Source organism: Nothobranchius furzeri, chromosome 12 (assembly GCF_043380555.1).
Source record: "Nothobranchius furzeri strain GRZ-AD chromosome 12, NfurGRZ-RIMD1, whole genome shotgun sequence".
NCBI classification, from domain to species: domain Eukaryota; kingdom Metazoa; phylum Chordata; class Actinopteri; order Cyprinodontiformes; family Nothobranchiidae; genus Nothobranchius; species Nothobranchius furzeri.
The window spans coordinates 62,712,583-62,730,714 of NC_091752.1; the positions used below are offsets into that span (position 1 = coordinate 62,712,583).

Here is an 18,132-nt window from a genome sequence, read left to right on the forward strand (position 1 = left end):
GCGGGCGTCGGAAATGGACGTTGTGGCACAGAGCGTGTCCCTGCTCGTCTTCTCCCGACACTATGGGGCACCTTGCGCGTCTTATTTTGATGCTTGGTCACACCGCCTCATTTTTCGACGCTTAGGGTGTGAGGATGTGTTGACAAAACACATCCTGCTGACTCGTTTTTGTATAAAAACATCAAACTAACCCTGGAAAAACTCACTATTTTTGACAGCCACAAACAACGGAAATTTATTTTCCACAAAGACACTGAAAGCAGTTTTCTGGTTTTGTGCATGTTTGGCTTGTTACAATAAACAAAACAAACTTTGGATCAAGAGGTCTAAATCCAGAAATGGTGTGTGTGTGTGTGTGTGTGTGTGTGTGTGTGTGTGTGTGTGTGTGTGTGTGTGTGTGTGTGTGTGTGTGTGTGTGTGTGTGTGTGTGTGTGTGTGTGTGTGTGTGTGTGTGTGGACTTCTACTCCTTTTTACAAACATCAGAAGAACGTCTTGTTTCTGACCTATTGTGAGCATCAGATGTACCACTGATTCAGAGTTTCTCTGATGAACAGTGAAGACAACACTGCTCAGGGTTCAGGGTCAACCCTGTTTCAGACTAGAACCTCAGAAAGTTTAATGAAGGCGTTTTTGGACCAAACTGCTCTAGGATTTAGCGTGATCCAACAGCATTCAGAATTCAGATGACCAAGTAGGTTTAACTCCCACTGAACCTGCAAGATATTTAATGACCAACATGAGATGATGTAAACATGATCACTCTAGAGATTCTTCTTTGTTTCAGGTACATGAAACCTCCACAGCGTTCCTGCAATCTGACTGGCGCAGAACATGCAGGTCTGATGTACACCTGCTCAGGTGGATTCAATGCTTCATCTCAGCAAGAAGTTGATGGGTAATCTCCCACATTGTTGTCATGGTTACCACTGGTGGTTCTTGGACAAGTATGCAATCAGGGCTACGGCTACGCCCACATAGATACCCGTACCAATGGTGATTGACAACACAGCTAGGAAGAGAGCCCGTCTTGAGCTGGAGCTTGCCAGGTGGAAGTCTCCTTTAGACACTGCTTTGTTGGTCTGTAAGGGACAGAAGAAAAAAAAGAAATGCCATTAACCCCAACCCCAACAGAAAGCGACAGCAAGTTTCAAGAGCAACACCAGGGTCAGAGCTGTTTTTAGCTTTGTGGGGGCCCAATGCAAGATGCCGTTCCACGGCCCCTATCTTGCCAAACTACAATTGAACCACCATACATTAGATTATTTATAAACACAACACAAATTATCAATCAGTACATACAAACAAAACAGGGGTTTTCTGTGAAGTGGTGCTACTCTACTCACCCCAAATGAATTTGTAAAAAAAAAACAAAGGAAATAAATTAATAGTGTTAGTATTAATAGTCCTCTCCCTGGGCTGCCACCTTCGTGATGGAGGGGTTTGAGTGTCCCAATGATCCTAGGAGCTAAGTTGTCTGAGGATTCTTGCCTCTGGTAGGGTCACCCATGGCAAACAGGTCCTAGATAAGGGGTCAGACAAAGTGCAGCCCAAAAACTCCTATGATGATTACTACAAAGGGAAAGTGTTCCCTGGCCCTGACGCAGGTCACCAGGGCTCCCCTCTGGAGTCATGCCTGGAGGTGCGACACGTCGGCGAGCGCCGGGTGGCAAAGCATCCACCCTTGGAGCCCGGCCGGGCACAGCCTGAAGAGGTAACGTGGGTCCGCCTTACCATGGGCTCACCACTTGTGGGATGGAACAAAGGGGTCAGGTGAAATGTGTGGTAGCCAAAGGCGGGGACCTTGGCCGTCTGATCCTAGGCTACAGAGGCTCGTTTTAGGTACGTGGAATGTCACCTCTCTGGTGGGGAAGGAGCCAGAATTTTGTGTGCGAGGTTTAGAGTCCGAGTGGGCCATGTTGTCGAGGATGGCCGACCGGAGATGTGGCCACAGGGTTGTCGGTGTTTGCAACTATGATCGACCTATTCTTTTGGATCTCCGGCAGAGGCTCAAGTCTCTCCAGTTTCATTATGCCTCATTCAAACAATCATTTGGGCACCTGTTTAATGGAGATTGGCCTTCCTCCTCTCCTCCACTAGCTGCCTAGCGGTGGAAGCGTCAGTGACGTGGCTGGCGTGGTGGCACTCATGTCCAGCTTCTAGCGTCCCGCATGTGCCAGCCCAGAGATGACTTCTTTTCTCAGTTTCGGGTGTGGTTCCTTGATGATTCCTCGGACCACAGCCTTCAGGTTGCTCACAGGCAGGACTCTGATCCTGTCAGCTGGGGTACTACACGAAGGCGTCGTAATGGCGGGGTGAATTGGAGGAACCGTACCTACCAAAGCATCCTCCTCCTTGTTTGCCTTCAACTTCCTTGTCATCTTTCAGTATTGCTCTACTAAACGTTCGCTCGCTGGGGAATGAAACCGAGGTTATAAAAGCTTTTTCATCGATGATGGATAAGTTTGTTCTGCATGACAACAACGTGGGTCCCACCGGGTGAGTCAGCGGCACTTGCTGAACTTTGTCCGTCAAACTTTTCTGTTGTGAATGAGCCCAGACCGTCAGGTCGGGGTGGGGGGCTAATGACTATGTATTCATCCGCTCTCCCCCTCCAGCGCCTCCCGGGCTCATCACCCCCCACCAGCTTCGAGGTCTCTGTTATTGAACTCAGTCTCTCCCCACCTATTCTTTGTATTCTATGTTACAGACCACCAATATATAACTCTGCTTTTATTAGGGGTTTTTCTGATCTTTTAGCTGAATTTCTCCCCAGGTATGACCAAGGTATAATCCTAGGTGATTTTACTATTCACCTCTGGGGAGAGACTTCTCTGATGTTTTGGTTTCATTTGGCCTCCTGCAACTGGTCAATGTTCCTACTCATGATCACTCTCACACATTGGACATTTTTAAATCATCTGGACTGAATGTGCAGGTCTTGGTTGCCGACCCTGTCTGTTGTATCTCTGCCATATTGCCTTCAGTGAGAAGGCAGGCTCCTCGCCACTCTAGGCACATTTCTCCCACCATAACTGCCTCACTACTGTCCATTCTGGAGGTTGAATGATCTAATTCATTTTTATGGCCTCCAGCCTGGCCTCTGGTGATGGTGCTGATGGTGTTAAGCAGCACCTTGGGGTTCCCTTTGCTCTGGGACACCAGGTTGGAGAAATAGGCAACCCTTGCATCTCTGACTGCAGAGTTAAATGATTTCAGAAGATCCTTTCGATTCAGCAGATGGATGTGGAGATGGGTTACCTTCCACAAGCGCTCATTTGTCCTGCATTGGTGCTTCAGGCTAAGAATGCTGTCGTTAAACCAGGGAGTAGGGTTCACTGCAGGAACTGATCTGGTTCTGACAGGACAGATGTTGTCCAGAATGGAGAGGCAGTGCTCGTTAAACTGAGAAGTTAAGGAATCTGGGTCGTTATCAGAAGAACAGGGTGGATCAAAAGCAGCAGAAAAATTTCTAGCTGTGCTATCATTAAGAAAACGAGAACTAACCATACGGCGAGCAGGAGGTGGGGGCGCAGAAACTGACAAGTTAAAGAAAATGCAATGGTGATCTGAAATATAAATGTCCTCAGGACAAACACTGTCAGCATTTAGACTCAGGGTAAAAACAAGGTCTAGAATGTGCCCCCTGGTGTGTGGGGCCAGAAACATGTTGGGTAAAGCTGGAGTCCATTAGGCTAGAGAAATTAATAGCGAAGTGGTCTGAGGGATCATCAACGTGGATGTTAAAGTCACCAATAATCACCAGTCTGGGAAGCTTCACAGTGGAGAACAGAAAGTGTTGTTACTTCTGCCGGACCTCACGGCTGCCTTTGATACAATAGATCATGAAGTGCTGCTTCACCGTCACCATTATGCCGGGATTTCAGGGTTAGCCCTGGAGTTGTTTAGATCATACCTGACAAATAGAAAAATGTCTGTTAGGATGGGAAGTTATTCCTCAGAGTACTCTGATCTACCCTTGGGGGTACCACAGGGCTTGATATTGAGACCTCTATTGTTTTCTGTTTACATTCTGCCATTGCGATTGGACTACTGCAACTCTGTTTTATTTGGTGTGAGCAAGGGCTCAATAGCCAGGTTGCAAATCGTGCAGAATGTTGCTGCCAGATTTTTGGAGGGCAGGCGCAAGTATGACCACATAACTCTAGTGCTGGGTGCGCTTAATTGGCTGCCCATTGATGTAAGGATTCATGCTCACTCCTCACCCCTGCCACATGGACCCAAGGGATAAACCATCAGTCCTGCTCAATGGTCAACTTTCCTTGCGGGGTCACACCCGTTAGGACAGTGGGAGGGTTAAAGAATAAAGGCAAGTTCTTTTGATTCTCAGATCAGGATGTAGACTGCAGGAACTCAGGGGGCCCCTAGTATCCATGTGGGGCCCTATGCCTTTGACCAGGGTCCTCATGTCAAAAGGTCAGGATGTTCAGCCACGTTCTTCATTGCTGCACTGCGTTGTGTCGCATACAGATAACCTCACACTACCTTTGGAAATCCAGAGGCTGCCCCTCTACTACAAGCCCACCTACTAGAGCTGTCTCATCATAATAGAAAAACACCCAAAGCTTGTAAGATATGATGGAGAGTGGCTTTAAAGATCCAAAAGATTTTGTGGACCAGCATTTTTCTGACATGAATTCCACTGATGCTCCATGCTTGCGATGTCACGTCATGTCTCATCTTCTCAGCCTTTTCCCTAAATGACCTGCATTCTTGTTTCCTAAGTCAGGAACTTCAAGGCACTTTACACCTTGTTCACGTGCTGTGGTGATGAGCTACACTGTAGCACAGCTGCCCTGGGGTACGCTGACAGAAGAGCAGCAGACGTATACAGACACCACTGGTTCCTCCGACCACCACCAGCAGGCAAGGAGGGAGAAGTGTCTTAGCCAAAGACACAAAGACTGACATGAGCAGTACTGTGTTCATGTCAGTAGAGTCGTGAACACTTTCTCTTCCTCATCCTTCACAAGAGCAGTTCTGCATCCATCTAGTGTGTTGGGGGTGAAAAACCCAACAGCTGAGTCTGATAATAGTCATCTATTCCACTGAGCTGCTCCAACAGCATCTGCAAGTCCTGTATTTCATCTAGAAGTGGCTCAGTCTCATGTTCTACTGGTTTCTATTCATTCCCATGTAGCGGAGGCAAATTTGATGATTTATTTGTTATAAACAGGAAGATGTAATATTCTATATAAATATAAAATTTTAACCTGCTAGGTTCTTTGTTGTAAGTAATCAGAAGATTCTAGGATTTAATTCAGAAGATCTAGGTTTTTTGCTTTTTCAGTGATCAACCACACTTCGTGTTACATCAAGAAGGAGTCAGGTTTATAAAAGTAAGAATTTATTTTACAAACAATTTAAAACATGACTAATTAATTAAGCATTTACTGTGAGTGGATGTAACTAAATGTGAGGAAGAAACCTATGTGTGAATGCGATGTCAGTCAGAGCTTCCTTATCAAAGTAAGCTGAGTTCTGCTGAAAAGAATTTGGTTTGCTCGAAACTACAAAGTTGTTATCATCAGAAGAACATTCAGACGCAATCTGTCATGTCTACTTTACCCGTTTTGGAGAGACCCTCTTGGTGGATCTGAAAGTCACAAGGGTCGGCTGACCTCTGGCACCGGAGGGCTGTAGAATACCCAGGTACCGACTCTTCAGTCCAGAGATGTCTCGGGTCACACCAGCTGGATGGAACCATGCGTCTGGCGGACTCTTAAGGAGTCTAACAATATCAGCTTTGTTTATGCAGGAACTGTTTGCTCATCAGCTTTGCAGGTGCAAAAAGGTTTTGACGACGTGTCAAAATCTTTGATGGTTAAAGACGTTTTGCTACAGATGGCCAGTCTGAGCGATTCTCTAGAACTGACAAATCACTCAAGATGATCTAGTTTTAAGGATTTGATGTTATGATTTGCACAGTGTCACGACGTGCTGCGGAGCTAAGGCGAGGATCCAGACCGGGGAGGAAGCAGACAGGTAGGATTCACTTGACAGGTTTAATAGGACGCACACTGGACAATGAAACAATGACACCACAAGGAACACAGAACAGCAGGGGTTTAAATACACGAGGAGCGGGAGCTATGGTCATTGGGAAACAAGAGGCAGGTGGGAGCAATTAACGGAGACACAGACTACAACCTAGGAGAAGACAGGACAGGGTGTGACAGTACCCCCCCTCAAAGGGCGGATCCCAGACGCCCACAGGAACCAGGAGCAGGGCGGGGGGAGGGGGACCCGGAGGGAGGGCCCAGAGGACGATGGAGAGGCGGCAGGGACCAGCAGAGTCCGGGGGCCGGCGCCTGCGGCAGATGAGGTGAAGGGCCCTTGGAGGCCGGCAGAGGAGGCGAAGGGCCCTTGGAGGCCGACGCCTGCGGCAGAAGAGGAGGCGACGGGCCCTTGGAGGCCGACGCCTGCGGCAGAAGAGGAGGCGACGGGCCCTTGGAGGCCGGCGCCTGCGGCAGAAGAGGAGGCGACGGGCCCTTGGAGGCCGGCGCCTGCGGCAGAAGAGGAGGCGACGGGCCCTTGGAGGCCGGCGCCTGCGGCAGATGAGGAGGCGACGGGCCCTTGAAGGCCGGCGCCTGCGGCAGATGAGGAGGCGACGGGCCCTTGGAGGCCGACACCTGCGGCAGATGAGGAGGCGACGGGCCCTTGGAGGCCGGCGCCTGTGGCAGAGGAGGAGGCGACAGGCCCTTGGAGGCCGGCGCCTGCGGCAGAGGAGGAGGCGACGGGCCCTTGGGGGCCTGCGTCTACGATACAGGAGCCCTGCAGGCTGGGCCGGTGACAAAGTCTCTGCAGGCTGGGCCGGAGTGACCTCCAGAACCACCATCGGAACCGGAGACGGTGGAGACGGTGGACTGGAAGGAGCGTCGACCTCTGGAGTGCAGAGAGCATCCTCAGACGAGGCGACTTCAGACGAGGCGACGTCATCAGACGAGCCGACTTCAGAGGAGCCGACTTGGGAAACGACGTCATCAGACGAGCCGACCTGGGAGGCGACGTCATCAGACGAGCCGACGTCAGACGAGCCGACTTGGGAGGCGACGTCGTCAGACGAGCCGACTTGGGAGGCGACGTCGTCAGACGAGCAGACTTGGGAGGCGACGTCGTCAGACGAGCCAACGTCATCAGACGAGCCGACTTCGGAGGAGGAGGCGACGTCATCAGACGAGCCGACTTCGGAGGAGGAGGCGACGTCATCAGACGAGCCGACTTCGGAGGAGGAGGCGACGTCATCAGACGAGCCGACTTCGGAGGGGGCGGCGACATCATCAGACCAGCCGACTTCGGAGGGGGCGGCGACATCATCAGACCAGCCGACTTCGGAGGGGGCGGCGACGTCATCAGACCAGCCGACTTCAGAGGGGGCGGAGAGGTCATCAGACGAGCCGACTTCAGAGGAGGAGGCGAGGTCATCAGACGAGCCGACTTCAGAGGAGGAGGCGACGTCATCAGACGAGCCGACTTCAGAGGCGACGTCATCAGACGAGCCGACTTCAGAGGGGGTGGCGACGTCATCGGACGAGCCAACTTCAGAGGCGACGTCATCGGACGAGCCAACTTCAGAGGCGACGTCATCGGACGAGCCGACTTCAGAGGCGACGTCATCAGACGAGCTGACTTCAGAGGCGACGTCATCAGACGAGCTGACTTCAGAGGCGACGACATCAGACACGTCGACTTCGGAGGAGACGACTTTGGACACGTCGACTTCATAGGAGACGACTTCGGACACGTCGACTTCAGAGGAGACGACTTCGGACACGTCGACTTCAGAGGAGACGACTTCGGACACGTCGACTTCAGAGGAGACGACTTCGGACACGTCGACTTCAGAACAGGAATGGGCGTCGACTTCAGAACAGGAACGGGCGTCGACTTCAGAACAGGAACGGGCGTCGACCTCCATCGACTTCTGGTCCGGGGGCGTCTGCTTCGGGTCCGGGGGCGTCGACTTCTGGTCCTTCGATTTTCGGACCGTCGACCTCTGGACCGGAACCGTCTGCTTCTGGCCCGGAGGAGTCGGCTTCTGGTCCCTCGACTTCCAGATCCGGTACCGTCTGCTTCCGGATCGGTACCCTCTGCCTCTGGGCCCGCTTCGTCGGCTTATGGGCCGGTACCGTCTGCTTCTGGACCCGATCCGTCAGCTTCTGGGCCGGTGGCAGAGCCGCTGCTAGGAGAGCTTGGAGCGATGAGGAGAGGCGGGAGGTCAGCTCGTCCAGCTCTAGCTTCCTGAGGCTGAGCGTCCAACGGAGCTGGGCCAGCTCAGCCCGCTGACCGGCGAGCTCCGCTGGGTGAACCCCGCGCTCGATCCTCTGGCCCTAAGACGAGGAGGATAGAGCATCCAGGTGAGACTCCTGGCGGCTGATGAGCTCGCGGAACCGGCCGAGCTCCGCCCGTTACTCTATCAGCCGGGCTGCGATTGCTGCTCCTTCCTCTGCAGGTGACGGAGGCGCCGGTTCGGCAGGAGACGGGACTGGTGGTCTGGCCGTGGGCGTGTCCGAACTGCCGCGCCGGGCACGGCCAGCGGCGGGCTCGCAGCTCTGTCCTGAAGCGCGAGGCTGTGGTGGCTTCCGGCGTCTTTCCCCACGCCGTGGACCGACTCTGGGGGAGCAGATCGCCAGCCTCGTGCCCTCATAGCTGGAGCGATCCAGGGGCGTCTCCCCAACCCAACTCCCGTCCGGTTCCGGAAGGGCGGTGAGGAATGCCGAGGCTGATGGTCGAGGACGCCGGTGGCGGCGAGGCAGAGCTGGGGCTGGAGAGGGAGAAGCCGGCTGGTGGGTCGGGGTGAGCCACTGGAGCAGGTTATCCCACGGAAGAATCTCCCCGCTGGATCCAATACTGGGTGGTGGTGTCATTCTGTCACGACGTGCTGCGGAGTGAAGCAGAGCTAAGGCGAGGATCCAGACCGGGGAGGAAGCAGGCAGACAGGTAGGATTCACTTGACAGGTTTAATAGGACGCACGCTGGACAATGAAACAATGACACCACAAGGAACACAGAACACAAGGGGTTTAAATACACGAGGAGCGGGAGCTATGGTGACTGGGAAACAAGAGGCAGGTGGGAGAAATTAACGGAGACACAGACTACAACCTAGGAGAAGACAGGACAGGGTGTGACACACAGCCATTCAGATGCTGACAAGTTTGGAGAGGTTTTACCAAGGCAACTCAGAAACACACCTTCTTTGATATTGGATGTCCTGACTGGTAAAAAGGGCAAGTTATGTGTTGTAGTTTACTAAACCGTACTTGTTATTGTGTGGATGCAGGTGTGGGACCTCGTCGTCAAAACATGTTGAACACATGGCAGGTTCTAGTAGACAAACATAGCATAACATCCATCCAGTGTGCACAGATTAATGAAGCATTTCATTATACTATAATTATTATAAGTAGTAATAAACAAATGTTTATTTAATGATTACCTAGATTATAAGTCATAGAAGAAGTTCATTTGCTTTAGTAAATCATTCTTGAATTTAGCAACTGATTCGAGCTGGAGTTGTTTCTTCTGTGGAGGCAGACAGATGAGGCCTTGGGAAAGAAAGTTATCGTTTATCTTTCAGACTTGCAGAGTCTGTGAATCCCAGCTGGTATGAAGGCAGACTCACTTAACGGGAACACGTGCAATGTTGTGTCTCCTTTCTGAATAGATGGTAAAAGGTCAGGCTGTACCTAAACTGACCATTGCTGGATGCTACACCCACATGGGAAAACAGTTTGATGGCACAGAGAAGAGACTCACACCTGCAGGATGCATTAGCATCTGTAAAAGGAGACGTGCCAAGGGGAGGAGTCTGGTTTACCCTAAACACAGGTGGGAGGGGGGCTCACTGGCATGAAAATGTTAATTAGCAGCTAACTTAATAAAGTGAGCATGCATTGACCCCTTGAGGCACTATTCTTTCTTTGATATGTGTAGCATCTACATATCCCTGACAGACCGCTAACAGCAGTTTCTCATATTTCCATTCTTCATGTAAACTGAACCAAACACACATGCACACAACTGTAGTAGCATCTACAGCACACAAAGTTCACAATGATTATGTGCACAAGCCACAACAAGGAGCTGTATTTAACTTAGCTTAACATTTTTTACTTCAGTACTTTTACCAGTGCAAACTAGCAAATTAATTAATCATAATGTAATTCTCCTTTTTACTCAATGTATGAATTTTATATAACATTTATGTTCACATGTACAAAAAACTCAGAAACAAATATGAACTTAAAAGCAACACTACTCCAAGGCAAACGAGAAGGAAAGGAGGAAAAGAGCTAAGCACAGGAAGAGGTCCTTTACTTTCACTTCCCAACTAAATACTACTTAGTACCGCTAACTGCCACCAGGTGGTGCAAAAGAGAATGACTTTGGGCCACAGCCTCAGAACGTAACCCAAGACAAGCACCTTAGAATGAATAAATGTGTTATTCAGAGGTAGAAAACCGTACCTGTCATAAAAGTACAATAAAAGTATTTTTTTCCATTTTAATACATGAATTTTTATGAACCACTACCAAGTTAACAGCAGACGAACATGCTAAATGATGTTTCTACTGTATATATTTTTATGATTTTAAGCTCTTTCTGTCAAAAGAGCCCCTAATGAGGAAAAAAACAATCATTTGGAGTATTTTTCAAAAATGAGATGCAAAGAGTAATGTCTGAGATGAGGATACGACAGCCATGACAAGATAACAGATAACAAAGATTTCAGAAAAAAGTGTTGAATTTGATTTTATATTCAACTGCAGCAAACCTAATCTCTATTTATGCTTTTTTTAATTGGCTTTTGCCTTGATCTTTAAAAGCATGAGCAAAGCACACACACACACACACACACACACACCGCTCTTTTGTACACCTAAACATTTCGTTGGTGTTCAGCTTTTTTACCGACTTGCACTTTGTGGCCGTTGAACGATGAAGCCATGCTGCCTGTTGTGGATTAGGCAGGTCATCACGACTAAAATGTGCCTTCATTTTATTTTGAAGGAAAATGCTCAGATGTACTGCTTATGAGTGGAAAACACCTAAAATCTGTTAGGATGACTCACTATACATCGGTAATCAATTGGACCAAATTGGGCCTGTAGACAAAGACGGGAGGCGTGTGTGAATGTCCTGATCTTTGAATGCTGCAACGGAGGGGATCAGGGAAGACTTTATCTTTTAAATCCCCAGCCTTTGAATAGAAGCCTAAAGTAAAATAAGCTAAATGTTCATGTTTGGGCTGAAGTCACCTCTTGGTTTCCTCTTTCTGACACCATGACATTTTGGATAACAGATATTTTTAAGGGTTCTTTAGAAGATGATGGAGGTGGTTGCCCTGAACTGATGCAGATGGAAACACCTGACACTCAGGTGCGTCTGTCTCTGCGTTAACCATGGAAACCTGATTAACCACCTCATTAGCAGGATGCTCCTTCTAATTACTGCTGTGCTTTCAGTTAGATGTAATTAGGCTCTCGGATCAATCACATGTCATGCAATGATGAGGGGAGGTGGTGAAGCCTAGCCCAAAGGAGGCCGTCAGCTGGACTTCGCTCACTTCACGAAGACAGACCATGGAGGTTTGAGGAGGTACTGAATGGCTCTGCTTCACCAGCCAGGTCTTTCATCTGACACGTTTTTGTCAACAGGTGGCTTTCATTAACCCCCCCCCCATGCTGCAGAACGCCGATTCTCACTGTGTGGGAACTGTTGTCAATGGCAACCAGCCTCCTTCTTTTATAGCTGTAGGTGTGGAGTTGTCATGGAAACCACATCCAAAACACACATCAATACTAGAGCAACAGCATGGTGCTCAGAGATGCTGTCAAATGTGTACACACCTGTCTGAAGGAACGTAAAAACAACCAGAGATCTCTGTTAGTATTCCTATTCCTCACACGTCCTGCAGCTGACTGCAGATCAATTACATAACAGCATCAGGGTGCGTGGGCCGGACTCATCAAGAAGAGGCTGCATGCGCACATACACACACACACACCTACCTGTCAGTACCACAACCAGAACCCTGATCCATCCTCCACTGTAATCTGTGATGTAACTTGGTCTTCTCCTTTAGCTCTAAACTGTAATTCTATTTGTGTGTGTTTTAATTTGTGTTTTTATGTGTTTTCATATCATGTCCTGATAATTTTAAAGCACATTGAATCGCCTCTGTGTTTTAAATGTGCTCTATAAATAAAGCTGCCTTGCCTTGCCTGACATTACTGAGCAGCACAGAAGCCTGGTGTTGACCCGGTGCAGAGGCAGCCTCTGGGATGGACCAGAACCACATTTCCACAGTGGCTGAAGAAAAGAGGAGTTATAGGATCCAGACCAGGGGTCTCATTTATCAAACATTGCATAGAATCCTTACTAAAACCGTACTTAAGCTCAGCAAAAAAAAATTTGTATTCATGCCAAGTAGGTTTGTGATCTATCAAACATGGAGTACTCACAGCTGCACGCAATCTCCGCTTCATGAATCAGAAACTATCTAGAAAGGTTCTCAGCTGCTTTTTAGTCATATCCCGCCCTCGCCACGCCCACTTACTTCCATAAATAGTCAATGCAAAGTACCTTGTGGACCTCATACATATAGATAAGCCGGCTTGTTGCAGCGCTCCGCCAATGACATGGCGAACGTAGATCAAGACAGATCAAGGAAGCGCTATTTCACAGAAGCAGGAATTGAGGTACCTGTGGGTGAGGTGGAGAAATGAAATGAAGTACTTTTGCAAATCAAATAAGAGAAAATCCACGGAGTGGCACAGCGTTGCTGAAGCCGTCAATGTTGTGAAATCTTCAGCGAGATCTGTGGCGGATATAAAAAAAATGGTCCGATCGAGATTCAATCCCCAGACTCCCAGGTGAAAGTCACGAACACTAACCAGTCAGCCAAACAGAGATCTCCCCTGTACAAGTAGCCAGGGCGCATGATCAATCGGGTCACAGTGACAGGACACACACTGCCACAGACGGATGGCATTATGTCTCAATCAGTCCCCCTGCTGATATTCTGCATTCCGTAATCTGCGCTTCAGTCTGTGTGTGTGTGTGTGTATGTGCGCGCATGTGTGTGTGAGTGTGCGCGCATGTGTGTGCGTGTGGGGGGTCTTGTTCCGTGTGAAAACGAAGCAGTGCAAGTGATAATGCTGCAGGATTTCATAATTTTATCCTTCTCAGCAGCAGCACTGCAGGTGCTCTCCATGCCCAACATGTGCGTAAGCTAGCTGCTAAATCAACTTAAAGTTGCGCACATTTTTCTGCTAAGTTTTGTTTCATAAATCCCGAAGTTTGCGTGGAAAGTTGCTTATGCAGTTTTCCGACCCCGTTTTGTGCGTAAGCAAGCTTGATAAATGAGGCCCCTGCTCATTAAGCCAGTCAGTAAAAAGTTTCCCATATAAGGAACCCAGCAGGTTGCATCGAGTCACTGACTAGTGTCAGACTGTAGAAGAAAGTAGTAGAGTGTGGAAGGTGGTCAGTATGGCCTCCAGCAGTCTAAGCCCGGTTTCACACTGAAAGCTTCAGCGGCACGAAACAGCAGCAGAGCAATAGCCTGGCCTACCAGACTCGTCCTCTGGTTAATTCTGCACAGAGAAAGAGTCTGGTAGCTCACAGGCAGAGAGGCACATGAGGGGCGGGACTAGGCAGCTCAAAAATAACCAATCAGAAAAAAGACGGAAATGCCGACTGTACCACGTGTCAATGTAGTTTATTAGCTGTAGTAAAAACATGGCGTCTGGCAACAGCGCAAACATCTTTAGAAGAAAGGCTTTTAGCACTTCTACTTGTTGTGGTTTTAAAGACATTTGAGTCATTTAGAACAGAGGAAAGAGCCGCAGCGAACTCCGCTGCTGTCTTTGTTGTTTATGAGAAACTGAGCGTTGCTGTGTGTGACGTCCGCAACGCTGTAGTTTTTTAGCTGTAGTACAAAATGGCGTCTGGCGACGGCGCAAGCATTTTTTTTCTTTAGATGAAAGGCTTTTAGTGCTTCTACTTGTTGTGGTTTTAAAGAAGTGTCCAAGTCATTTAGAACAGAGGAAAGAGCCGCAGGGAACTCTGCTTCAGTCGCCATGTTTATGATAAACTCGGCGTTATGGTGTGTGACATACGCTGCTCAGCGCTGATTGGCTCGGTTAGAATTCTCAGGGGGCGGAGTTATTTGAATAGGCGAGTTCCCGGACCCTTTCTCTGTGCAGAATTAAACAGAGGAGGAGTCTGGCAGGCCAGGCAAGAGGAACGTCACCGCTTCAAATAGAATCCATTATAGTCAATTGAGTGTTTCAAACCAGCAGCAACATGGCGATTTCCAGGCGCATCCCAGAAGCGGCACGCGACGCCGCTAAAGATAGTATCCGGTTCTATTTTTGCCACGTGTCGCTTCTGGGATGCTTCACTTTCCGTAGTTAATATAGGACTAGACAGGGATCACACACAGTTTCAGTGTAAAATCACCGGTAAATTTCAAAATAAAAGTACTGCAGTGATGCAATTCCATATGTATGAAGCTTACGTGTGACCCAATTATTTACTCACAGCATCGTTCCAGAAGTGCAGCGGTGTGTTTGTCATGGCTTTATTCCTGGCAGTGGAGAGGAACAACATTATATGTGGCATCAAACTGCGATATCAAACGTGAATTCCTTATTTTTGGTTTAATGATGAACCGTGACAAGAAGTCTCAAGAGATCTTGTAATCTCGTTAGTCCAGCGAAGATCTCAGTGAGGAAGCCGTCCTGCTGCCAAGACTCCCGGTGTGAAAAATATCACTTTGAAGTTTGCGTGTAAACCGTTTGGCTGCCGTTTCGCATTGCTGATGCTTCCAGTGTAAAACCAGTCTAAGCCTATAGCAGCATAACTACAGAGATAACTGGATAACCTAGCCTTTTAGATGGTGGCATGTTGGAGGCAGGACAAGGGAGAGTCGTCTTTACCGACTGTACACTCCACATCCCTCTACTCCCCCACTTGTCCAGATCAGGGCTAACATCAGATTTTAACCATAGGCCCTATCAAGTAAAAATGTTTTAAGCCTACTCTTAAAAGTAGACAAAGTGTCTGCCTCATGGACTAAAGCTGGGATCTGGTTCCACAAGAGAGGAGCCTGACAACTAAAAGATCTGCCTCCCATCCTATTTTTAGATATTCTGGGAACCACCAGTACACCTGCAGTCTGAGAGCGAAGTGCTCGGTTAGGAACATATGGAACAATCAGGTCACTGATGTATGATGGACCTTGATTATTAAGAGCTTTATATGTGAGAAGGAGGATCTTAAAATCTATTCTGAATTTAACAGGTAGCCAATGTAGGGAAGCTAAGACAGGAGAGATATGATCTCTCTTTTTGATTGTCATCAGAACTCTAGCTGCAGCATTTTGGACAAGCTGAAGACTTTTAACCACATTCTGTGGAGTTCCTGAGAGTAATGAATTACAGTAATCCAGTCTTGATGTAATAAATGCATGAACTAGTTTTTGAGCATCACCCCTGGAAAGGATGCTTCTAATCTTAGCAATATTCTTCAAGACAATGTAGAACCATAAAAGAACCACTGGGGAACTTCATACCTCAGACTGTCACAGCCTTCAATCTGAGCTGGTACCTGTAGATGAGGAAAGGGCCCTGGCAGGAGCAGGTCTACGTCTCACCTCGTGTGACATGTAGAAGGCAGCGATTCCGAGAGGCCAGAAGCAGCAGAGCATGGAGAAGACGCTCAGTCCCAGATGATCTCTGGGGGGCATCAGCAGGAAGGTGTCCTCACTCTCAGACTCACTGGAGTATTCGCTCTGACCAAATACAGAGAGGAGATTACTCATTCACAGTACCAGAATCAGTAGGAACTTTCTCAGAAGTTCTGGAGCTGTTGTTAATGTTCTAGCAAAGAGGAATTCTTGAAACTTGAAAAACATGACTCAGCTAATTCTCTGTTGAATGATCTTAAAAGCTAACTTTATCTGAAGGGTTAGGGTTAGGAGGCAGACAGACAGAACTTCACCAGCAACCCTAAGTCTTAAGACAGCCTTCCACTGCTGAATGCCTCAGGAGTCAGGACATCTGCTCCCACAAGAACACCAGATGGTTGTACATTTGACAACATACATTTACATATATACCTGTAAAAATGAGGTGGACTATCACACACTGTGAACTGATATCCCCACCATTACTATTAAAACTATAGCTGACAAAAATTATGCAACACAAGTTTTATTTTGAACCATTCAGGATGTGCCTTGTTTAAACAAGTCTCACTTCCTGTCTAGTTCATGTAACTTCATGACAATTTGCACGCCGCAAAATATCTGCTCCACTTGGAAACTTTCCAGAGCTCCACATCTGGATCCACAGCACACCACAGCTGGATCAACACTCAGGTTGGACACAACAAATTTTGATCTTTGCCTCAGCTGTAGCAAAGTGAGGGGTATTACAGTTTTCTCGACTGCTTAAGGAGCAAATCACCTCCAAATCAACTTGTTTTTGCGGATAATCTACATAAATGACTGTCTAATCCTGCTGCAGACAATCATTTGGCGCTTTAGTGCAACTTCGTTCTAATTTAAATATTTTGCCTAAAACTGTTGGTGTTGCACCGTCTTCAGGTAATAACTGCACTACATGTGAATTTAAATCTGCCGTCGCTATTGGCTAAGAGGTACCGTGTGATGTTAGCGTGTACCATGTGATGTCACAATGTATGTATGTGTGTGTTTGTTTGCTCTCTTGGTCTGCAAAGCAGCACCTTTTTGTGGCGTATCTTTCAAACAGGAAATTGGAGTGGAGTTAGTTTACGTTCACACTGCAGGCCGTGATGCTCAATTCCAATTTTTTTAGTAAATCAGATTTTTTTGTGTGGCCGTTCACACTGTGACTGAAATGCAACATCAAACTCTCTCCAGTGTGAACGCTCCACGGTCCCAAAGCGACCCGCATGCACAGAAGAGAAGAAGTCACACTCAGTGGAGCTGAAACCAGGAGAGGCGGAGTTGTGACGTGATCCTTATCCTGTGGATAAACTATCAGTGAAAACTTTCACACCTGTTAATTCTTTCGTTTTGGGCTGGAAACTGTTTGTAAAACTGTTAACTATTTTACTCCTTGTTCCCGCCGTCTCCCTGAATTATTATTTATCGAAAATGTTCCGGTATTAATTCATTCACATAGAATCCCTCTCTCACAACCAATCTTGTGAACTCAAATGCCTGAACCATAATGCTATTTCTGGAAAAGCACCCATCAACAATGTTAAGTGTTGACTTTGGAACACGGACACTTCGGTTAACTCTGGTGTTCAGAGGTGGTATTGCAGCAAGAGGACTAATTTTCGAGTCACTGGGATGTTGGTTCACTGCTGATACGTTCCAGCACCATGATCAGAGACAACTCATACAGGATAAAGAGTCATTTGTACTAATAAGTTCATTTTACAATAATATTTACAGTTAGAACATCTCCTGGGCTCAGAATCAGCTGCTTGACTTGTCAAGTCTGCCATTTACACGGTCTCAGCCTTGCCTTGCTGAGCGGATGTTTTAGCACAACGGTGCCCTCTAGTGGCTGGTAGATGTAAACATGAACACAGTGTTGTGCCCGACAGAATGAAATTTTGATTATTTCTCTTTTTAAATATAGCTTTAAAAGGATTAACTGTAAATTCATTCTGCACACCTCTGAACGCCCCGTGGAGGGGCTTTTTATTAAAATGTTCCATATTCTAACTTTAACTAAAGTCTGCACAGCTTGAGCTCAACTAGCACCAACTGGAAACACCAGGCGTCACAATTTAACACGCACCAATCAGAAATCAGGACAGATGAACGGGCCAAAGTCAGCTCATGCAGGTTTGAAACAACGGATCCAAGGAGATGCAAAGGTAGAGGAGGAGGAAGTCTACATCAGACTGAAGGAGGTGGAACAGGAGGAGGAGACAGAAGTCTAGGACACCAGGGTGAAAGAGGAGGAGGAGGAAAAGGAGGAGGTCTGGGAAACCAGGGTGGAGGAGGTAGAGGAGAGGAGGAAGAGGTGGAGGAGAAGGAGGTCTAGGACACCAGGAAGGAGGAAGTAGAGAAGCTGGAGAAGGAGAAGGTATAAGAGGAGGAG

General features: G+C 47.9%; 1 protein-coding gene across 1 annotated transcript in view; it reads right to left on the reverse strand.

Annotated features, from left to right (window-relative positions):
• Window positions 1-208: 208 nt before the first annotated feature.
• Window positions 209-18,132, reverse strand: part of LOC107376414 (synapse differentiation-inducing gene protein 1) — a 29,363-nt gene continuing 11,439 nt past the window's right edge. Inside the window, exons 3-4 of the mRNA XM_015945496.3 lie at window positions 15,681-15,818; window positions 209-1,080 (exon numbers count right to left, since the gene is read on the reverse strand). Of these exons, the coding sequence (XP_015800982.3) occupies window positions 922-1,080; window positions 15,681-15,818 (297 nt within the window). The 3' untranslated portion in view covers window positions 209-921. The remainder of the gene's footprint in view (window positions 1,081-15,680; window positions 15,819-18,132) is intronic.